At 46.2% G+C, this 17,811-nt stretch overlaps 1 protein-coding gene across 2 annotated transcripts in view; it reads left to right on the top strand.

Moving 5' to 3' along the window:
• STX1B (syntaxin 1B) overlaps positions 1–16,727 on the top strand; it is a 65,711-nt gene extending 48,984 nt beyond the window's left edge. The window contains exons 7-10 of one of the 2 annotated variants that reach the window (XM_033171001.1): positions 1,470–1,543; positions 2,676–2,813; positions 3,879–3,989; positions 16,419–16,727. In XM_033171001.1, the coding sequence (XP_033026892.1) occupies positions 1,470–1,543; positions 2,676–2,813; positions 3,879–3,989; positions 16,419–16,595 (500 nt within the window). In that variant the 3' untranslated portion in view covers positions 16,596–16,727. Of the gene's footprint in view, positions 1–1,469; positions 1,544–2,675; positions 2,814–3,878; positions 3,990–7,751; positions 7,951–16,418 lie in introns of those variants that run through there. The other variant, XM_033171003.1, reaches the window with a different exon arrangement.
• The last annotated feature ends 1,084 nt before the right edge of the window (positions 16,728–17,811 follow it).

Here is a 17,811-nt window from a genome sequence, read left to right as displayed (position 1 = left end):
TTTTTTAAAATTTCTTGTCTTCTTCGTCCCTGAGCTTCCCTGTTAGTTTTGCCATTTCAGCATAGTCCGTGAACTTGATTTGCCATTCTTCTCTGGTCGGGGTTATCTCTTCGTTCCATCTCTGGGCTAGTAGCTTCTGAGCGGCCGTTGTAGCATACACGAACACTTTCCTCTGGTCCTTTGTGGGATCTCGGCAAAATGTCTGGAAAAATCCGGACATATGGCAACTCATGGTAGGGCCCGAGCACAACTCTCCCCACTTGCGATTCCTGACAACTAGCATTCCGAGGTATCTTGCCACCAACAGTGGAGGCAGAACGTATAGTAGCCACTGATAGCTTTGGTCTCCATGATGAAGACGAGAGTGCTACCGAGCATGTGCAGAGTGGCTTTTCCTCACTGCCTTGTGATGGCCGCTGGCCTCTTATTATCTGAGATCAGGGGGCTGGGCTCGCACCAACAACGTCAAGCAGGCATGAATGCTGGCACCATTGCAGCCTAAAGTGCGAGGAGCCGCCACACACCAACCCATCCTCAGTTATACTTCGTTGTGGCTGTTTTTTTATGTAGCAGCTGCCTTTGCCTCATAGGGGCGAGTAGCCACTGCGAGTTTTAAAAAGGCAGAGCTGTTTTCATCCTTAATAATAATAATAATAATAATAATAATAATAATAATAATATCTATACTCCACCCATCTAACTGGGTTGCCCTAAAAACTTCCCTATACAGGGCTGCTTTCAGATGTCTTCTAAAGGTTGCATAGCTAGTTATCTCCTTGGCTCAGGGGTCGCACAAGTCCATACCATTCAACATTTCTCTGTTGAAAATAGGGACATTCTGGGGTCAAATCAGAAACTGGGACGGCTTCTGTAAATCCTGGACTGTCCCTGGAAAATAAGGATACGTGAAGGGTCTGCATGCAGCTGCCTGCTTCCATCGCTGGGCTCCGTTGAAAACGGCTTCTCGCCATGCAAACCAGGAAGTGACCTCCCCGGACAACAGAGCGACTCCTCTTTTCTTATCTCTGAGACTGCGACCTCCTGAGCGACACGGACGCCATTAGGCATTTGAATGCACATCCATACTCAGTCCGTTTCCCTCCTTTCCACGTGACCCTAGCTGCTAGCAACCCACGCTACGCCACTGGGCTGTCCTAAAAGCATAGCTGTCAACTTTTCCCTTTTCTTGCGAGGAATCCTATTCGGAATAAGGGAATTTCCATTTTTTAAAAAGGGGAAAGTTGACAGCTATGCCTAAAAGCATATTCTCCTGCCACCCTCTTGCCGGTAGTTGCACGCCTCACTGGTGGAAGAGAGCCTGCTCACTTTTACATGAGCTGGAAACAAGGAGATCAAAACAAACAATATGCCAGTTTCCTCACCGGGAGGCCAGGGTGCGAATACCGCGGGTGGGGACTGTATTATAAAGTGTGGCGATTCATCGTGGCTGTGGTCTTCTCTTTTTGCAGCTGGCAGGACAACAACTAACGAGGAGCTAGAAGACATGCTGGAGAGCGGAAAGTTGGCAATCTTCACCGACGACGTACGTATCCCAGAAGCACTTGCAAGCATGTCAGACATGGCCGTCTTGTGGTTCCAAGCTTAGGAAACGACAGGGTTGGGGCGCTGTGCTAGGAAACTGCGCTGGGGGGGGGTGTCCTTGGAATTTATGGGTCGGGCTGGGAATGAAGTAAGGAGGTTCAAGGAGGGGCATAATGTCCGGCAGGGTGCTGAAACCCCAACCACTGATATCACAATGCCCTGTTCTTCCCTGCTTCCCTTCATAGTCATAGGGAACAGAAGTTGGCCAACATTTCTTAACATATAAGAAGCAGGCTATCAGGGTTCCTCCTCTTAACCTCTTTGGTCCATTGTTCTAACAGGGATGGGGCTCTAACTTGGGTGGGTGCTCTTTTATTTGGGGGGTGGGGTTCTTTTAAATTGTTTTCAAATGTTATATGTTAATTTGTATTTCTGGAGCGGGGTATTGTTCAGGGGCTTTTGTTGGGAGTGTACTTTTTATTAGTTTGCATACATTAGCACTGTTAATTGTTTTAATTATTTCTATCATGTATTTTGTGCTTTTATATTGTAACTTTATGTTGTGAACCGCCCTGAGACCTGTAGGAATAGGGTGGTATACAGCTTTTAACAACAACAACAACAACAACAACAACAACAACAACAACAACAACAACAACAGAAGCTGTGATTCCTAGGACAGCAGCCACATTTAACAAGTCTATGTGGTTCTGTCTTTCAGTCTGTATCACTGCTTGTCAATTTACAGTGGTACCTCGCAAGACGAATGCCTCGCACAATGAAAAACTCGCTAGACGAAAGGGTTTTGCGATTTTTTTAGGTGACTCGCAAGACGAAGTTTTCTATGGTCGTGCTTCGCAAGATGAAAATTTCAATGCATTCCTATGGGAATTAAATTTCAATGCATTCCTATGGGAAACCTTGCTTCGCAAGACGAATTTTTCGCAATACAGAACGACTCGCGGAATGAATTAATTTCGTCTTGCGAGGCACCACTGTACATTATTTATTCAAAATGTGGGGTGGAGGCTTCCCCGGAGGGTTGTGGGGGCATGGGAGTGCAGGAGTTTTCCTTAGTGCAGAATTCTGTCTTTCTGTCTTTCTTTCGTCTTGACTCATGTTGTTTCCTTCAGATCAAAATGGACTCACAGATGACGAAGCAGGCCCTGAACGAGATCGAAACCCGGCACAACGAGATTATCAAACTGGAAACCAGCATCCGGGAGCTCCATGACATGTTTGTGGACATGGCTATGCTGGTGGAGAGCCAGGTACGGCCGCAGGGTGAATGTGGAGCTGTCCTTGAAGATGCTGTGTAAGTCAGTCAGTTCACAACGCAGCTGCTAGACGACGGAGAGGGACCAGGAGATGGGATCATATCATACCCTGCTTGGAAACCAATCCCAGTGGCTCCCTGTTCCTTACCTTTAACAGCCTGCATGGCTTAGGACCCCGGAGCATTCTCCTGCAGTGACCCACCTGCGTTTCTGGGATCTCCATCTGGGGCTCTTCCATGTGTGCTCCCACCATCGGAAGCAAATTGGCTGGCAGTGATAATTTTTTAAAAAGGCAAAAATAAAAATCTGGAATCTTGAACAGGAGCACTCCACACAGCAGTTCTAGGTCCTGCTTATCAGTAAATAAATAAAATAGTTTCATTGGGGACTACAGACTTCATCACACACACCCCTCAGAAGTCAGTGCAGAGGGATCACCGTGATTCAGTATAGTAGCTTCTGTATCTGTAATTCTAAAATTCTAAAATGAGAAGTCTCACAGCTCAGTTACCTGGAAACTTCTCTCCCTCTCCCTCTCCCTCTCCCTCTCCCTCTCCCTCTCCCTCTCCCTCTCCCTCTCCCTCTCCCTCTCCCTCTCACCTTGCCCTGTATTCTCAGGTGAGTGGCGGACCCTGAAGCTCCTCTTTGCTGAGAAAGAAAACTTTGTACATGTTCAGAAGCACATTTTCCAAGCTGAGCTCTGACAGCCAACCCCCCGCCCCCAACCAAGAACTAGGATTTCATGTTTGTATCCCTTTTGCTCAAGTTAAACCTTGGCTGGGAGTTATTTTGTACAAACCAAATATGCACAAACCAATATGTACAATATGTACAAACCAAATCAATGAGCACAGGGGGTTGGGCTTGAACTGGGAAAACCCATGGAGCCATAAAAACTCATTGAATTGTTTCTAGTTAGTTGTTGTCCTGGGCCTCGCAGGGTTGTTGTGAATATGTTAACCTTAGAGGAAAGGGTCAGGATGATCAAATTATCAGCCATAGTTGTTGACCGATTTAACTCACCTTAGCTTCACAAGTTGCCGCTTTCTACCATTTCAGGGGGAGATGATTGACCGCATTGAATACAATGTCGAGCACTCCGTTGATTACGTGGAAAGAGCCGTCTCTGACACCAAGAAAGCTGTAAAATACCAGAGCAAGGCTCGGAGGGTAAGTAGGAGCGGTTGGGACATGGGGCAAGAAAGGCAGAGGGGGGGCTAATGTTTCCCTCTAGGCGCAAGAGGCAGTCAAGAACCTGGAATGAGTAAAATGTGTTGGAGAAGGCATGGCTAAGATTGGAAAACTGATGAGCCAAGCCGAGTTCAGAAGGAGGGGAGATTTAAGAGAAAATCTCCACTGTTAGGAAATTATCTATGGATCCCAGATTCTTAACATTGGTTTGGGAGCGAAAAATATAAAATATGGAGGAGTAGCAACAACAACAGGTGCAAGAGAAAGGGAGGGAGGAAAGGATGTGGGCAGAGATGGAGAAGCTGGGTTTCTCTCTCAGCTTCCTATATCTTGATCAGGCCTTCTGCGAAATGTTTGGACCAATCAGGGGTTGCGTGGCAGGCAGCTAACAGGTATCCCAAGGGCAGGATCCGGCCTTCTTCGGGTCATGCTACCGGGCAGCATTTCTGACTTAAAAGACTGAGACTGGGCGTTGGTAATGTGTCGGTGGGCAACAGCGGCTTCTGTGGCATATTTGCCACATACAGTCATACCTTGGATCCTGAACGCCTTGGAACTCGGACATTTTGGCTCCCAAACGCCGCAAACCCAGAAGTGACTGTTTTGGTTTTCGAACATTCTTTTGGAACCCAAACATCTGACAGGGCTTCTGCGGCTTCTGATTGGCTGCAGGAGCTTCCTACAGCCAATCAGAAGCCCCGATGGGGTTTTGGAAGTCAAACAGACTTCCGGGATGGATTCCGTTCGACTTCCAAGGTACAACTGTAATTTTGAACCTAAATGAAACTGCCTTACTTGGAACCAGACCTTTTCTCCTTCTCTTTTGGTACTATCTCCTCTGGCTCCAATGCTTCAGAAGGAGGATTTTCACAGCCATACTAACCGAAACCCTTTTAAATGGAAACAATGGTAACTCAGGGGTGGAGAATTCCCTCCAGGCCTATCTGCCCTGGCCCTCAGGAAACTCGCAAGGCCACCCGTGCCCCTCACTGACCATGCACCAATCTCTCCTTGACTGCTTCTGCCAGCCTGGAATGTGTCAATGAACTGCGACAATTGTTTCTTGCTTCCCTGGATGGAGTGAGTTGTATGTGCATGTTGTGTAGAAAACTCTGGCTTGTGGCATGTAGGCGATTGTAGACAGGTAAGAGTCATAGGTCTTGCTCCTCCCACTTCTGCCTCTGGCCCCTCCCACTGCTGGCAGGTAGCCCCCAGAAGCCTGTCCATGAGGAAATGGGGCCCTCAGCCTGAAATTTATTTATTTGGTTTTTTTAAAATTAAATTTCTATAGCTTCCCCACCCCTATGGTAACTGAACCAAATGGGTTTCTTTCCCCCTCTGTTCCTTATTTATTCCTGTTGCCTCTCTTGCAAGTCATCTGACAGTACATAACATAACTGTTTATAAAATCGAGCAACTATTTTAAACACTACAAACTGACAGCAGTTAAGAGCTTATTATAGCTCTCGGCCGAAAGATTTAAAAATACATTTCCACAGCATCAACCTGAAATCATCAAGGAAACGCATGTTGGAATGAGTAAGTTTTTTTACAAGAAAAAAGCTCATTTAGAAACCTGAATAGAAAGGGCTGGTCATGTATAAACAGGTGAAGAGTTTCATAGATGATGGCCGGCATTAGGGAAGTTCTCTCCCTTGCATCCTGCAACTTGATTGACCTTCCTTGCAGGCATTTTCATATGCAACTCTCAAAATTTTATGCACACAGACACTGGAGAATTAAAACAGTTAACAATTATCATAGGGACAGAACTGGGATTAAGGTTGTTTTTAAAGGTGTCAGGGCTGGTCGATTCCTCTTCACATTACCACGCAAACGTCTCTTGGTCTTTATAATTTTTATTATGAATTCACAAACAGTATTTATAAATAGTTCTTAACTTCAACTATCACTCCACAGAGTCATTCAGTTCAGATACCTTCTGAGCTCTGCTTCTCCCCTGACCAGCAACTCTCAAAAGGCTTTTCCCGCTCTTTTCTAACCTCCTCGTGAGGACTGGCTTGTACCTTCCCTCCCCCGAGTTGGAGTCATAACTTAACCCTTGCCTCTGTGAACATTTTAACTCTCTTTCTAACTCTACTCTGACAAAAGGAATCTGTGAATATGGTCCTCTTACAATAAGGCTATCAACAAGGGCTCTTGCAAGGAGCCCTTGATTAAAATCTGCTTATTCATCCTAAGTCACACATTTATTAGAAATGTCGGCCTGTGGGTCACAACAGGCTTCAGCAACCTGCGGCCCTCCAGATGTTTTAGGCAACGAAGTCTGAAGGGGGGGGTTACAGGCAGTGTTGAGATTGGAGGTAACTATTGGCCAAGGCTTGCCATATCTGTGTTGGTGACACTTTGCAAACCCCAGCAATCACAGCCTCATGCCTTTGCCTGAACAGCTTAGTTTCAGACCATGTGGGTAAAAAGAGGTCAGCTGACGTCATTGTTATAACAGGTAATTGACAGGTGGGCAGCCCCACCCACCTATAAAACAGATCCTCCCCACCCTCCCCAGGCCCATGTCTGTTACCAAGCCATCAGCGTGGATGGCATCTTACAGAGCCTGAGAGGTGGGAACGAACTTTCGTGCGAAAATAGGCAACGGGGAAGCTGACAAGTGCAGAGAGAGGGGAGGCTGGCCTATGGATGAACGCAGTGGCAAGTACTGAAAACCTGATGGTGGTTGGGAATGAGGACAAAGGAGATAGTCATAGAATCATAGAGCTGGAAGGGACCCTGAGGGTCATCTAGTCCAACTCCTTGCAATGCAGGAATCCTGCCCACAGCCATCCTTGGGCGGGCTCGAACCACCAACCTTCTGATTAATAGCCAGACGCACTGACCAGAACTGTCAACCTTCCTCTCTTTTTTTGCATTGGGAAACGGCGCCGGAATAAGGGAATTTCCCGCAAAAAATGGAAAGTTGACAGCAATGGCACTGACCCATTGCGCCACAGCCAGGATGGCCAAAGGCCAAGATGGAAATTAAAGATTTTGAGGAGGCATTCAAAGAGAGGAAGGGAGGGAGCCTACTTCTTGGTTGCTGTGTTGGTCGGTGATATCAAACACCATTTGTGATGTGTAGCTTAGCCCTGGTCCATTCTCTGGTGGTTGCCACCTAAACTCACATGCATGGCCTGCTGTAGGCCTTTCCAAACCTGATGATTTCGGACTACAACTCCCATGAGCCACAGCCAGCCTGGGTGTTGTAGTCCAAAACAGCTGGAGGATGACAGGTCAGGGAAGGCTGGTTTGGTGGGTCTATATTATAATTATAATTATAATTATTTATTTATACCCTGCCCATCTGGCTGGGTTTCCCCAGCCACTCTGGGCAGCTCCCAACAGAACATTAAAATGCAATCATCTATTAAACATTCAAAGCTTCCCTAAACAGGGCTGCCTTCAGATGTCTTCTAAAAGTCTGGTAGTTGTTCTTCTCATTGACATCTTGTGGGAGGGAGTTCCACAGTCTACAGCCCGCAGCCAGCTCCTTTGAGGTTTGTGCGCTTCCCTTGCATCACAGCCACTCGTATCTTGCTGAAAATGTGTTGCTTCGGTTGTGTACCGTGCAGGAGTGCACAACATGGCGGCCCGCAGTTTGAGACTCAACGCCTCGCCTACGACAGCCTGTTACTAATGCTCGTTTGTCTTTCTTTCTTTCCTCCCTCCCCTCCTCTCTCTCTCTCCTTTTCCGTATTGCTCCGTGGATTTTCTTGGGTAACGTAGAAGAAAATTATGATTATAATTTGTTGTGTGGTTCTCGGTATAGTACTGGCCTCCTCCATTGGGGGCACGCTTGGGTTGTAAATTAAAGCAAAAAATAATAATATTAATATTATAATAATAATTTAAAAATTGTACATGCAGTGGATATAACAGCACATGTTCCAGCTACCTATAGATAAAAAACAACTTTATCGGGTCAGCAAATCTAAGTTTGTTGTTCAGCATCATCTTTCTCATCCATTTTTACTCATTTGCTGGACACCAGGGTTCTGCCCAGAATTTCCAGAGATTCTGGGCCTCAACCGGGTGTCTTGTAAACCGCACCTCCCCTCCCCCTCCCCCCCCCCCACCATGGTCCAAAACGTGTAATTCCTGCCCACCCCGGCAATTTCCCCCTTCATATCAATGGTTAACCCTGAGGGAAGAAATGGTTCGTGGGGGCTCTTTTCCTGTCTCGGCGTGGGAAAGGACCCAGCCACGAATCGGGCAGTCATCTCTAAACGGGCCGCTGTTTGAAGTGCTAGGACAGGAGAGATACCTGAAAGGGAGGGGGGGATAGGCAGATGCATTAATGCTGGAGTAGTAGGCACTAGCGAGGGCCGCGATCTAGCGCACAGCTGTTTGGAACTTACCCCGTTGCACACAGGGGTAGGGTCCGTGTTCAGGTTCCCCCTCGTTGCCTGTGGAAAGGGATCGGTGAACGGTACACCTTGTGGAACTGACAGACACTCCCTTTTCGTAGCTGTGGCAATGGGAAACCTTGGGGAAAACAGGCGTGGTTTCCAAGAGTAGCATTCGTTGCAAGTGCAGTCGTGCCTTGGTTCTCGAACGCCTTGGTACTCGGACGTTTTGGCTCTCGAACGCCGCAAAACCGGTTTGCAAATGCTTTTTGGAAGTCGAACGTCCGCTGTGGCTTCCGCGGCTCCTGATTGAGTGCAGGAAGCTCCTGCAGCCAATCAGAAGCTGAGCCTTGGTTTTCGAACCGTTTCGGGAGTCGAACACACTCCCGGAACGGATTAAGTTCGACTGTATTCCAAAGCACACACACACACAAAACAACCCTGAAGTTTTCATTCTTAGGTACTTGGAAAAATTGAGTCAATTCTCAGGGCACAATTTGTTCATCTGCTGCATCTTCTTCCTTGTCCGTCTGTCCTCCCCACCTTGTGTGTGGCTCCGCAGGCAGAACTTTCCTGCCACAAGCCCCAACCCCATCCCTTGCCGCTGTCAGAGAGCTGCCCACGCCTGGCAGCATGTGTAAGAGACTTAACCGGATCAGCCCCTCAGATTTCAAGGATGATCACGGCGCTCCAGGACACAAATCGAGTCGCTGCGTCCAAAAGTTGCCGCTGCTCTAGCTTCCAAAGATACTCAGTGTGGACTACGGCCACGTTAAATTGGTGCGTTGATAACGACCACCTTTTTAAAAGATTGCCATATCAGCGGGGAGCAAGCAACGTGTGAATGCTCACATATCAGCACAGTATTATCAAGCAATATTTGCAGCAGCCAGGAATCTGCTTTAGGGACGCTAGGGAAGGGAATGCTCCCACATCGAGCCGTCAGGAACGCCGCAGCATTTGCTCGTCTCTTACCTCAAAACTTATGATGCAAATGTACCCAAGACTAGAAAACAGAGACTGTGGCATCCAGTCGCCCTGTTTCAACATGCGCCAGAAAATAGAATTCTGAACCACTGCTAGCTCATGACTGTGACCAGCCACTCTGCCATTATCCCAGCCTTTGCACATAGGACTGGATTATTAATTCAGTTCATTTATATCTGGCAATAAAAGAAAACCAGAGCATACGGTGCTCTTCTGGGCTTCAAATTAGGACCACAACTAGAGGTGACGTTTAGTCGTACACTTTGTCCTGATGTGCATGATGTTGTTTTTTTAAAAAAAAAAAAATCATAAATAGCTATTAGTAGGAATGGGGGTTTCGGAGGATGATCGGGGCTGTGGAGAAGGAGCTTTAACCATTTGCTGCTGCCACCGTCTCCACTGGAATCAGGTGCCCTGCTCTCTGCAGTGGGACTAAAGCCCTGCGACCAGTGAGTGCTTCCCTCCCATTGCAGACACGTGGGGCATTTCCACTCGAAACCATTGCCATAGTCCTTACCTGGCCCAGTGAGTATTTATGTTTATTTTCAAATATCATCCATGCCACGGCTCGCCAGATGACTAACGTCGCATCTGCCTTGGCCCTTTGTGGACCAAAAATGCCACCTCCGGGGCTGCAGTGCTCGTTTAGAAATGTCCCACAAAATGCGAAGTGTACCGTGTCAGACTGCAGGGGAGTTCTCACATTTTGAATTCTTCTTCGTTAAAAACAAAAACCAAAACTCTCCCTGCCAATGGAAAACTAGCTTATAGGTTTCGGCTTCACCTTATCTCCTCCTGGGTGTGCTCGTTTTCTATTTTCAGAGAGATTCTGACAGGAGGAGAACCTTCTAGAACCTAGCCCCCCTCACTTGCATGCTGACATCGATGGTATGGCTCCAGGGGACCTTGCTGGATGTGGTGTTTCTGAACATGCAGTTCAGCTCTGAGCGATTTCGAATCAGAAACAGAGACGCCTGTCTTAGTAATCCACTGCCAGAAATCAGCCGTTAACGAAAGGGGCACGGGCAACAGTAGAAGGCTTGTTCATTTTTCTAATAACATTCCAGTTTTCCAGACTTGACAGAGAAGGACCGTTAGGGTTTCTTCCCTGCAGTTCAACGTGGAACTAAAATAAAATAAAATAGTAAGGTTGTTGCTACCGTCAGTAGCGAAATAGAAGAAAATAGCCTCAACTATACTAAAGTTGTCATCTGATGCTACAGTAGTGCAGATTTACTTGTATGGCAAATGGTTCCCTTGAAGGCTGATCCTAAAGGCATCAACTAGAACAAGCTTAATTCATACAGCAGGCATTTGATAGCATTCCATGCAATATCATTTGTCCCATACCCTCCAACAAAAACAAGGACACCATCTCCCCCATGTTTTTTCGTGAGGGAACAGCCGCCATTTTGGGCATCGTGATCTCGCGCCACGATTCCCGCCCCTCCCCCCAAGTGCTTTCTTTGGGCATGATTGTGCTTTTTTTTCAGGGGGAAATCACAGCGCAAAATTTTGCGAGACCGTGACGCCCAAAATGGCTGCCATTCTCTCACGAGAAAAAAAAATGGGGATGCCTCGGTTTTTCTGGGATGTTTGAGGGGTATGTTGTTCCCCCACCTATAGTGGCTCTTAAGGGCAGTCTCTAAATTTCAGCAGAATCAGGAGGGAAAGCTTTCACTGGACCATTTCAGATTAGAGATAGGGGGTTTTGTGTTTGATAACAAACCCTTCTTCTCAAATCTGGAATCCTTGTAAAGAGTCGGCCTAGCTGTCTCCCTGAAACATGCTTGTTTTCTCTTTGGAAATAAGTTTCGGAGCACTGAAAATTCCAGTTGCCCCTCACCCACAGCGCTTTACCACATGGTCCTGCTGAATGTGTGAAGTGGCTCTTGCTTTCAGGTGTGTGTACTTGGGATCACAGCCTTTGGATCTGGGTTGTTTTTTTTTTTTTTACTTGTTTCAATTCCTCTGCCCTGTTCCCCCAGCTGCATTGCCTTGACCCAGCGATCCTCTTTTGTGATCTTCCATTATCTACACTGAGCAGCTAGGCTGCTGTGGGATCTCGCTGGCTGCCATAAACGAGAGGCGGTCCCTCGCTCTGCCTTCCGTGCATGAAGACCAGCGCAAGATCCTACCGCAGGCTAGGAAGACGGAAGCCCTGGGAGGATCTTCACGTCGATTTCTGCATGCACAAAGTATCGCTCATGTGGAAAGAGACCCTAAGCCCAAACCCACCTGAATGCAAAAGCCAGGGCATGTCCATATCAAAACTCCCTGCACAGAACTAATTATGCACAGTGTATAGTTTAGCTGTCGGTTGTATCAGTGCCTGTGAAATAAGAAGCAGTGCTAAGGCACTGATTGCCATGAAATCATACTCTGGCCATGCTACAGTCGCATTACCCAGCTCTTAAAAATCAGCAAAGTATTATTATTCCATTGGCCTATTTGTGTTGAAATGCTCGCCCCTGAGTTACAGTGCTCCATCGCTAGAGTATCCTAGTGATGCTGTACCCTTAGCAGAAAACAACAACAGCCCCTGATGCGATTAGAAGAAGCCACACTCTGACCCTTGCCAAATATGCTGCAGTATTTAAGAACCCACTTACCAAAGGTGCTGCAGTATTCCGGAGTAAGGTGATACTGTGCCCCTGTGTCAAGTTTAGTGAAATAGCTTTCTGCCTTTCCGAGAAAACAAAACGAGCAATGCAAACTGCGCCAGCAACCTTAGCACCCAAACTATGCACCCTTTTCAGGAGCACTCGGTTGGTGTTTGCTCCTTTAAATGGCATCTCTATTTAGAAGACGGAGAGAGAGAGAAAAAAGCACACCCAATGATTAGATTTTGTAGTAGAACACTAGCTGCTTCTAGGTAGGCTTTTGTAGATCCGGAATTACCTGGAGTGAGTACCAACAATCCAATTATAATAATATGAGTAGATTGTGTTGTGGAGTTGCCATTCGGGGGGGGGGGGGGAGAATAGTATATTTATTTGTTTGTTTGTTTTTAAAGAATAGCATGAAAATCATTTTCTCCAGAATGTAACATTTCTCTAGGAACATGTAGAGCAGTGTTTTTCAATGTTCTGGAGCATTCTTACGTCTGAGATGTTTTCCAGAGAGAGCGTGTAAGAAGTTGTCCCCCACCGCCACCCCGGTGTTTTTGCATAAATCCCTGTTCTGGGCATGCCTCCTTTGAGTGGAAGCCAGTTTACTAAGTCTCTGTCTTGACCGTCATTGCATCACCCAGTCCCTCCCAACGCAGAGACTCTGCAGAAATGCCCCATTCCTGGTTGATTTGACAAAGCCCGAGTAGTGAGCAAACAGAGATGCATTGTGTAGCCTCCTTTTCGGCTGGGTGATTTGGGGCAACAGGAGGGCATTTCTTTCCTTCTTTCCTGTGCTCCTGTTCTCAGTGCAGAATTCCTGGTGTGTTGAGGAATTCCTCAATTCACCAGTTATCAAAGGTGGCAAAGTCCATACGGACCTGTTCTTCGCGGAAAGCGTCTTCTATTTCCCATGGCCGCAGTGTAAAGTGAAGTGGGCTCTACATTTGATGGTTTTCCTAGATTGTGAGGGACACAGGTCAGGGAAGCACAAAGCCCCCACCAACAACCTTTCATGGACTACCCCTGCCATCAATTCCCTCGTGACTTTTTCACTTCCTGTCGATGCGCTAGCAGTGACAGCTAGGTGTGCGCACCTTTTAGAATGTCTCCTCCCAAGCATTTCCTCCTGCTACCTGAGCCTGCTAATCCAGACTGGGAGGCAGATACGGGGCAACCCCAAAAGTTCCAGCCGTGGATGCCTCAGGCTTTAAAAACACGTTAAATGCGGGAAAAGTCAAGGAGTCGCCCACATGGGAATGAGTAGCCAGAAGCGGCGATGGAAATTATCCAACCCTCTTGGCTGTGGAAGGTGACCCTTAGCATGGAATGACTCCAGACTAGTTAGAGGAAATGATGCAATTCTAGAGGGAGGGTGCCCAATTGTTCCGTGATGCTCAGGATCCTATCCCGTTAGGCCCCGCCCAGTTCCACCTGCAATTCTGTTCCCCAGGGTTCACTCTCTTAAACAAAAGGGTCCTCCATACTAACTTTCCCACTGGGGTGGGTAACGGTGATTTCCCCCCACCTCCAAACTCTCATTTCCTTTACCCATTCACGCATCTGCTATTTCTTCCGTCACCTTTGAATCTGATTTTATAAAGTGTGTGTGTGTGTGTGTGTGTGTACACATATCTGTATGTAGATATGTTCAACATTTGTTCAGCGTGAAGGTTTTTTGTACCTATATACAATGGAGCTGATGGGGATATAGGTGAACATATCTAAACACAAGCTTGTTGTATACTTCAAGCAGTATGTGATGTGTGTTTGCATATGTGTGGGTGTGCCTGTGTGTTTCTCTGTACATTTCTGGTTTTCCGCATGTGATCAGTGGCAGTCCTTTGCCCTGCTTACTCCAGAAGGAGGAGATCTTTAAACTTCAGTGGGGATATGGGCAGAGGTTTCTCCGGAGTAAGGGGGTTTGAGATCTAGGTATAAGTATCCTCATAAATATGGCATCCTTGCTGTCAGACTTTATAGGAAGATTCTACGGGCAACTTTTCTTTCTTTCTTTTAAAGCACCACCAAATCAGGGGGTTCACACGATCACTCAGTCTGGATTAGTTCACACCATTAACAGAGAATTAACAAACACTGAATGCAGTTTATAGAAGAGCAAAGAATGATCTTTCAAATACTGCTTAATAGGGTAGCAATTCTAAACTCTATTTGCAAATGAAACCTGCATTAGAAATACAATGCACAGATTTACAAGAGGAAACTGGCGGAACCCGTCACCTTTTTATTTTAATTTTAACCACCCTGATTATGTGAATCAAAGGGTAGCTAGAAAATGCAAACATTTATCTAACCATGCACTGGAAATTCACTGATCCTTTAGTAATTGTGGAAATAGATCACAGAAGCTAGTATACCTGAGTTGATTCACCTAAGGATGGGGCAGAAATTCAATTCGGCTTACATTTAAACGGGAATCAACCCAATTCATGCTTCCCAAAACAATTTCCCAACTGAAACACAGCCATCCTTTGAAATTTGCCCTTCTCCGAATTTTGTAATGAAGCTCTCCAACTCTTCATGAAGCCTTCACACACACACACACACACACACCAGCCCTCAATTGCAAACTGAAATGTGGAGAACTGAACTTAAAGACTGGTGGAAATGAGAAATGGAGAGGAAGTGAAATTGACGGGTTTGCCCGTCCTTATCTTCAGCAAGAATGGAGAAGCAGACCCCCATCGCCGTATATTTATTAGTTATTCTGTTTAGAGCTGAGCTACGCAGTCAGCAGGTCTGTGTGACTTATCTCCTGGGTGCTGAACCCACGCCACTTCAGACAGCTTGAGCCCTTCCACGTACTGTACTTTATAAATCCCATCCATTTCGCTGGCATATGTTTGTTCTGCGTAGGGTGGGAAGTTATATTGCACTTGAGCAATTATTCAAACAGCCCACCCTCCACCCGCAGCTTGAACAAGTGCATTAGGCCTGCTGATCGCGAAGCTTGACTCTTAAGAGAAACCACCCAGGGTTAACACAATCCTCACATTCACAGGGTGCTTACGGGACCTTGCAGGGACGTAACTGGAGTACAGAGTGTGGCAAATGTCTGTTACGTGTTGTTGGCATGACGAAGTATGCTTAACATGCATACGTGACACTGTTGATGCCTGTGTCCAGCTTTTAATGTGCCTAAATACTATGCGCTATAACTATTTATTTTTGTGTGTGTGTGTGTGTGTGTGTGTGTGCGATTGGTTCTCAAAGTGCAAGGTGGGTCTGCCAAGGAAAGGGCAAACAGTTGGTGGGGGAGATGAAATCCCTTCTGTGACTTCCCTCGATTGGGCCAGGAGGTTGGAGGGGGCCCCCGGGGGCCCCCCCCACCTCTCCCCTCCCCTCTCTGCCCTCAACAAAAGCACAGATCACGTCATGTGCCCTGTCCCTTGGGTTGGCTGCCAATACTGCAGATTAACACTGCCTTCAAAACTCATCTCGGCTATACATTTCTCCGAGGGCAATTGAAAATTTTGTCTTTTCCTTGGCTTCTTTTGGGAGAAGTTCCACTGCTGTAGCTCGCTGGCAATTTGAGAACCATTGATCGGTATTATATCATGGAGGGGTAGAGATAACATTTATGTATATACTGGTATAGGCCACGTTTTTGCTATGCAACGGGTTTCTAATGTGTGCGTTAGAGGCAATCTGTTTACCCCACTCCCCACCCCCATATCGCTGAGCAGGCAAGAAGGCCCAGTTGGAAACTGCCTGCCATGATCTTAACTTTAAAGTGGCTCAGGGTCTGAATCAGTGTGTTGGGATATCTAAAAGCCATTGCAAATTCAGCCGCTAAGCTATATCAGTATATCAATGTGTGTGTGTCGCAAGCGTGCAAATCAAACACATAGGTCTGACTTACCGGTGTGGGTGTGCTGCTCATCTTTTTGTGGGTGTGGGTGTGCATAAACACACACACACACACACGTAAACACACACACAAACACACCCCGAAACAGTTCAACTCAAACACACACACATTAAAAATGTGAACGGAACTGTAATTACCCTCAACCAAGCCCAAGAAGTTTCCATTCAATATCTGGGGTTCATCTATTAGAGAAATTACGGTAGGCGGGACTGGCCCAAATTAAGTGTGCAGTGCATGGTGGGAGATGTAGTCCACACGCGGTTTGCCCTGAAAAGCTGCTTATACTTGTGTGAGCTGCATTTTTCGTGTTCTGTTGGGAGGCTGGATTTATTTACTCTTTGAGGGTGGGAACGCCTTGGTCTCTTCAAAGAATCATCCTTTACATTCAGGGTTAATCTATCCATTTGCCATGGGGTGGTTTTATTTCATTGTTTAAATGCGTTTAAAGGATACCTTTGTTTGGGGGTAAATGCAGTGTAAACTCCAGAGTATATTTGTACAGTACTGTGTTTTCTCTGTGTAAATACATACATACATTCCTTATTTTCTCTTTATAAAGCCTTCATCATGTCATCTCTGCATAAAAAGAGATCAAAATCCAGAAAAAAAGAACAAAGAAAACTTAGATTTTTTGATCTTTTTTACAAAAAAAAAATCCAATATAACACACAAACCAACAAAAAACTGTTTGGAAAAAAAAAGATACGACGACGCAAAGATAAAAAGACAAACCTAACGAACGTGTCGAAAACCCCTTGACTTTCCATTTTGGGTATTGATCTGTGTATTGTTTCAATGTAGGCGGTTTATTGTAGTCTGTGGCGTATTTGCTAAGAAACAACAACTTTTTAAAAAAAACTTCCTTTTTCCCCAAAAACAACAATTATCATTCTTTATTTCCCATTGACATATCCTTCTTTTCCCTGACTCTTTTATTCCCCTCTGCTTTCTTCGCTGAATTTCTGTGGTATTAAAAAATAAAAAATAAAAAAAACCACCAACCAACAAAAGAGGGGGACAAGCTCTCGGCATACCTTCTTCCCCCCCCCCCCATTTCACCAATCAACTCATTTTACAAACGGAAAAGAAAACTATTTCCCTCTTTGCCCCATAAAAAAAACCATGCCGTTACTGAGGATCCTTTTAAGGGACAAATGTTTCAGCCGTCTCTCTTTCCTGTTCCTTGTTTCTTTGTTTTTCATTTGATTTTGGATCGAGGGAGTTCATCTGATTGGCGGCCAGCTGTTAGCCCCCTCGGAGATCCATGCATGCTCTGGTGCAGCGATGAATCTCTTCCTTACATTGGGGCTCTCCCTGTTCGTTGCAGCGCAGGAGGCCTCTTCCACGTTTACAAAGGAATATATGTGCAGAGAGCATTCGCAAAAGCTCCTTACCCAAGTCGGAGTTTGTTAAAAGGAAATTGGCTCTTCCACCACCTTGCCACTTCTAGATGACAGGCCTAGTGGGCCTCCCCCTTTTTAATTATTATTATTGATTGATTGATTGATTTGCATTTCTCTCCCGCCTTTTTTATGCAAGGAGCTCAAATTGCCGTACATGGTTCTCCCTCTCCTCATTTGAATCCCCACAACAACCCTGTAAGGTACGTCAGGCTGAGAGGCAGCATCTGGCCCAAGGTCTTTGTGACTTTGACAATACAGCCCAGGCTCCACGGTTTCCCATGGCAACCGGATGGTTTGACACCAGAGTCCTCGCCCCGCAAATAAACCTCTCCAAATACAGGTAAACCACATGAGGTATCTCTCAAAGGGAACCAACAATATTGGGGCCTCAGAATCATAGAATTGTGGAGATGGAAGGACACGTTCTACTCATGTAAAAACACCAGACAGGCCCCACAAATAGCCCAGAGATGCATTTTAAATAAAAGGACACATTCTGCTCATGTAAAAACACACCGATTCCCGGACCCTCCATGGGCTGGATTGAGA

Source organism: Lacerta agilis, chromosome 14 (assembly GCF_009819535.1).
Source record: "Lacerta agilis isolate rLacAgi1 chromosome 14, rLacAgi1.pri, whole genome shotgun sequence".
NCBI classification, from domain to species: Eukaryota; Metazoa; Chordata; class Lepidosauria; order Squamata; family Lacertidae; genus Lacerta; species Lacerta agilis.
This window is presented reverse-complemented; position numbering and strand designations above follow the sequence as displayed.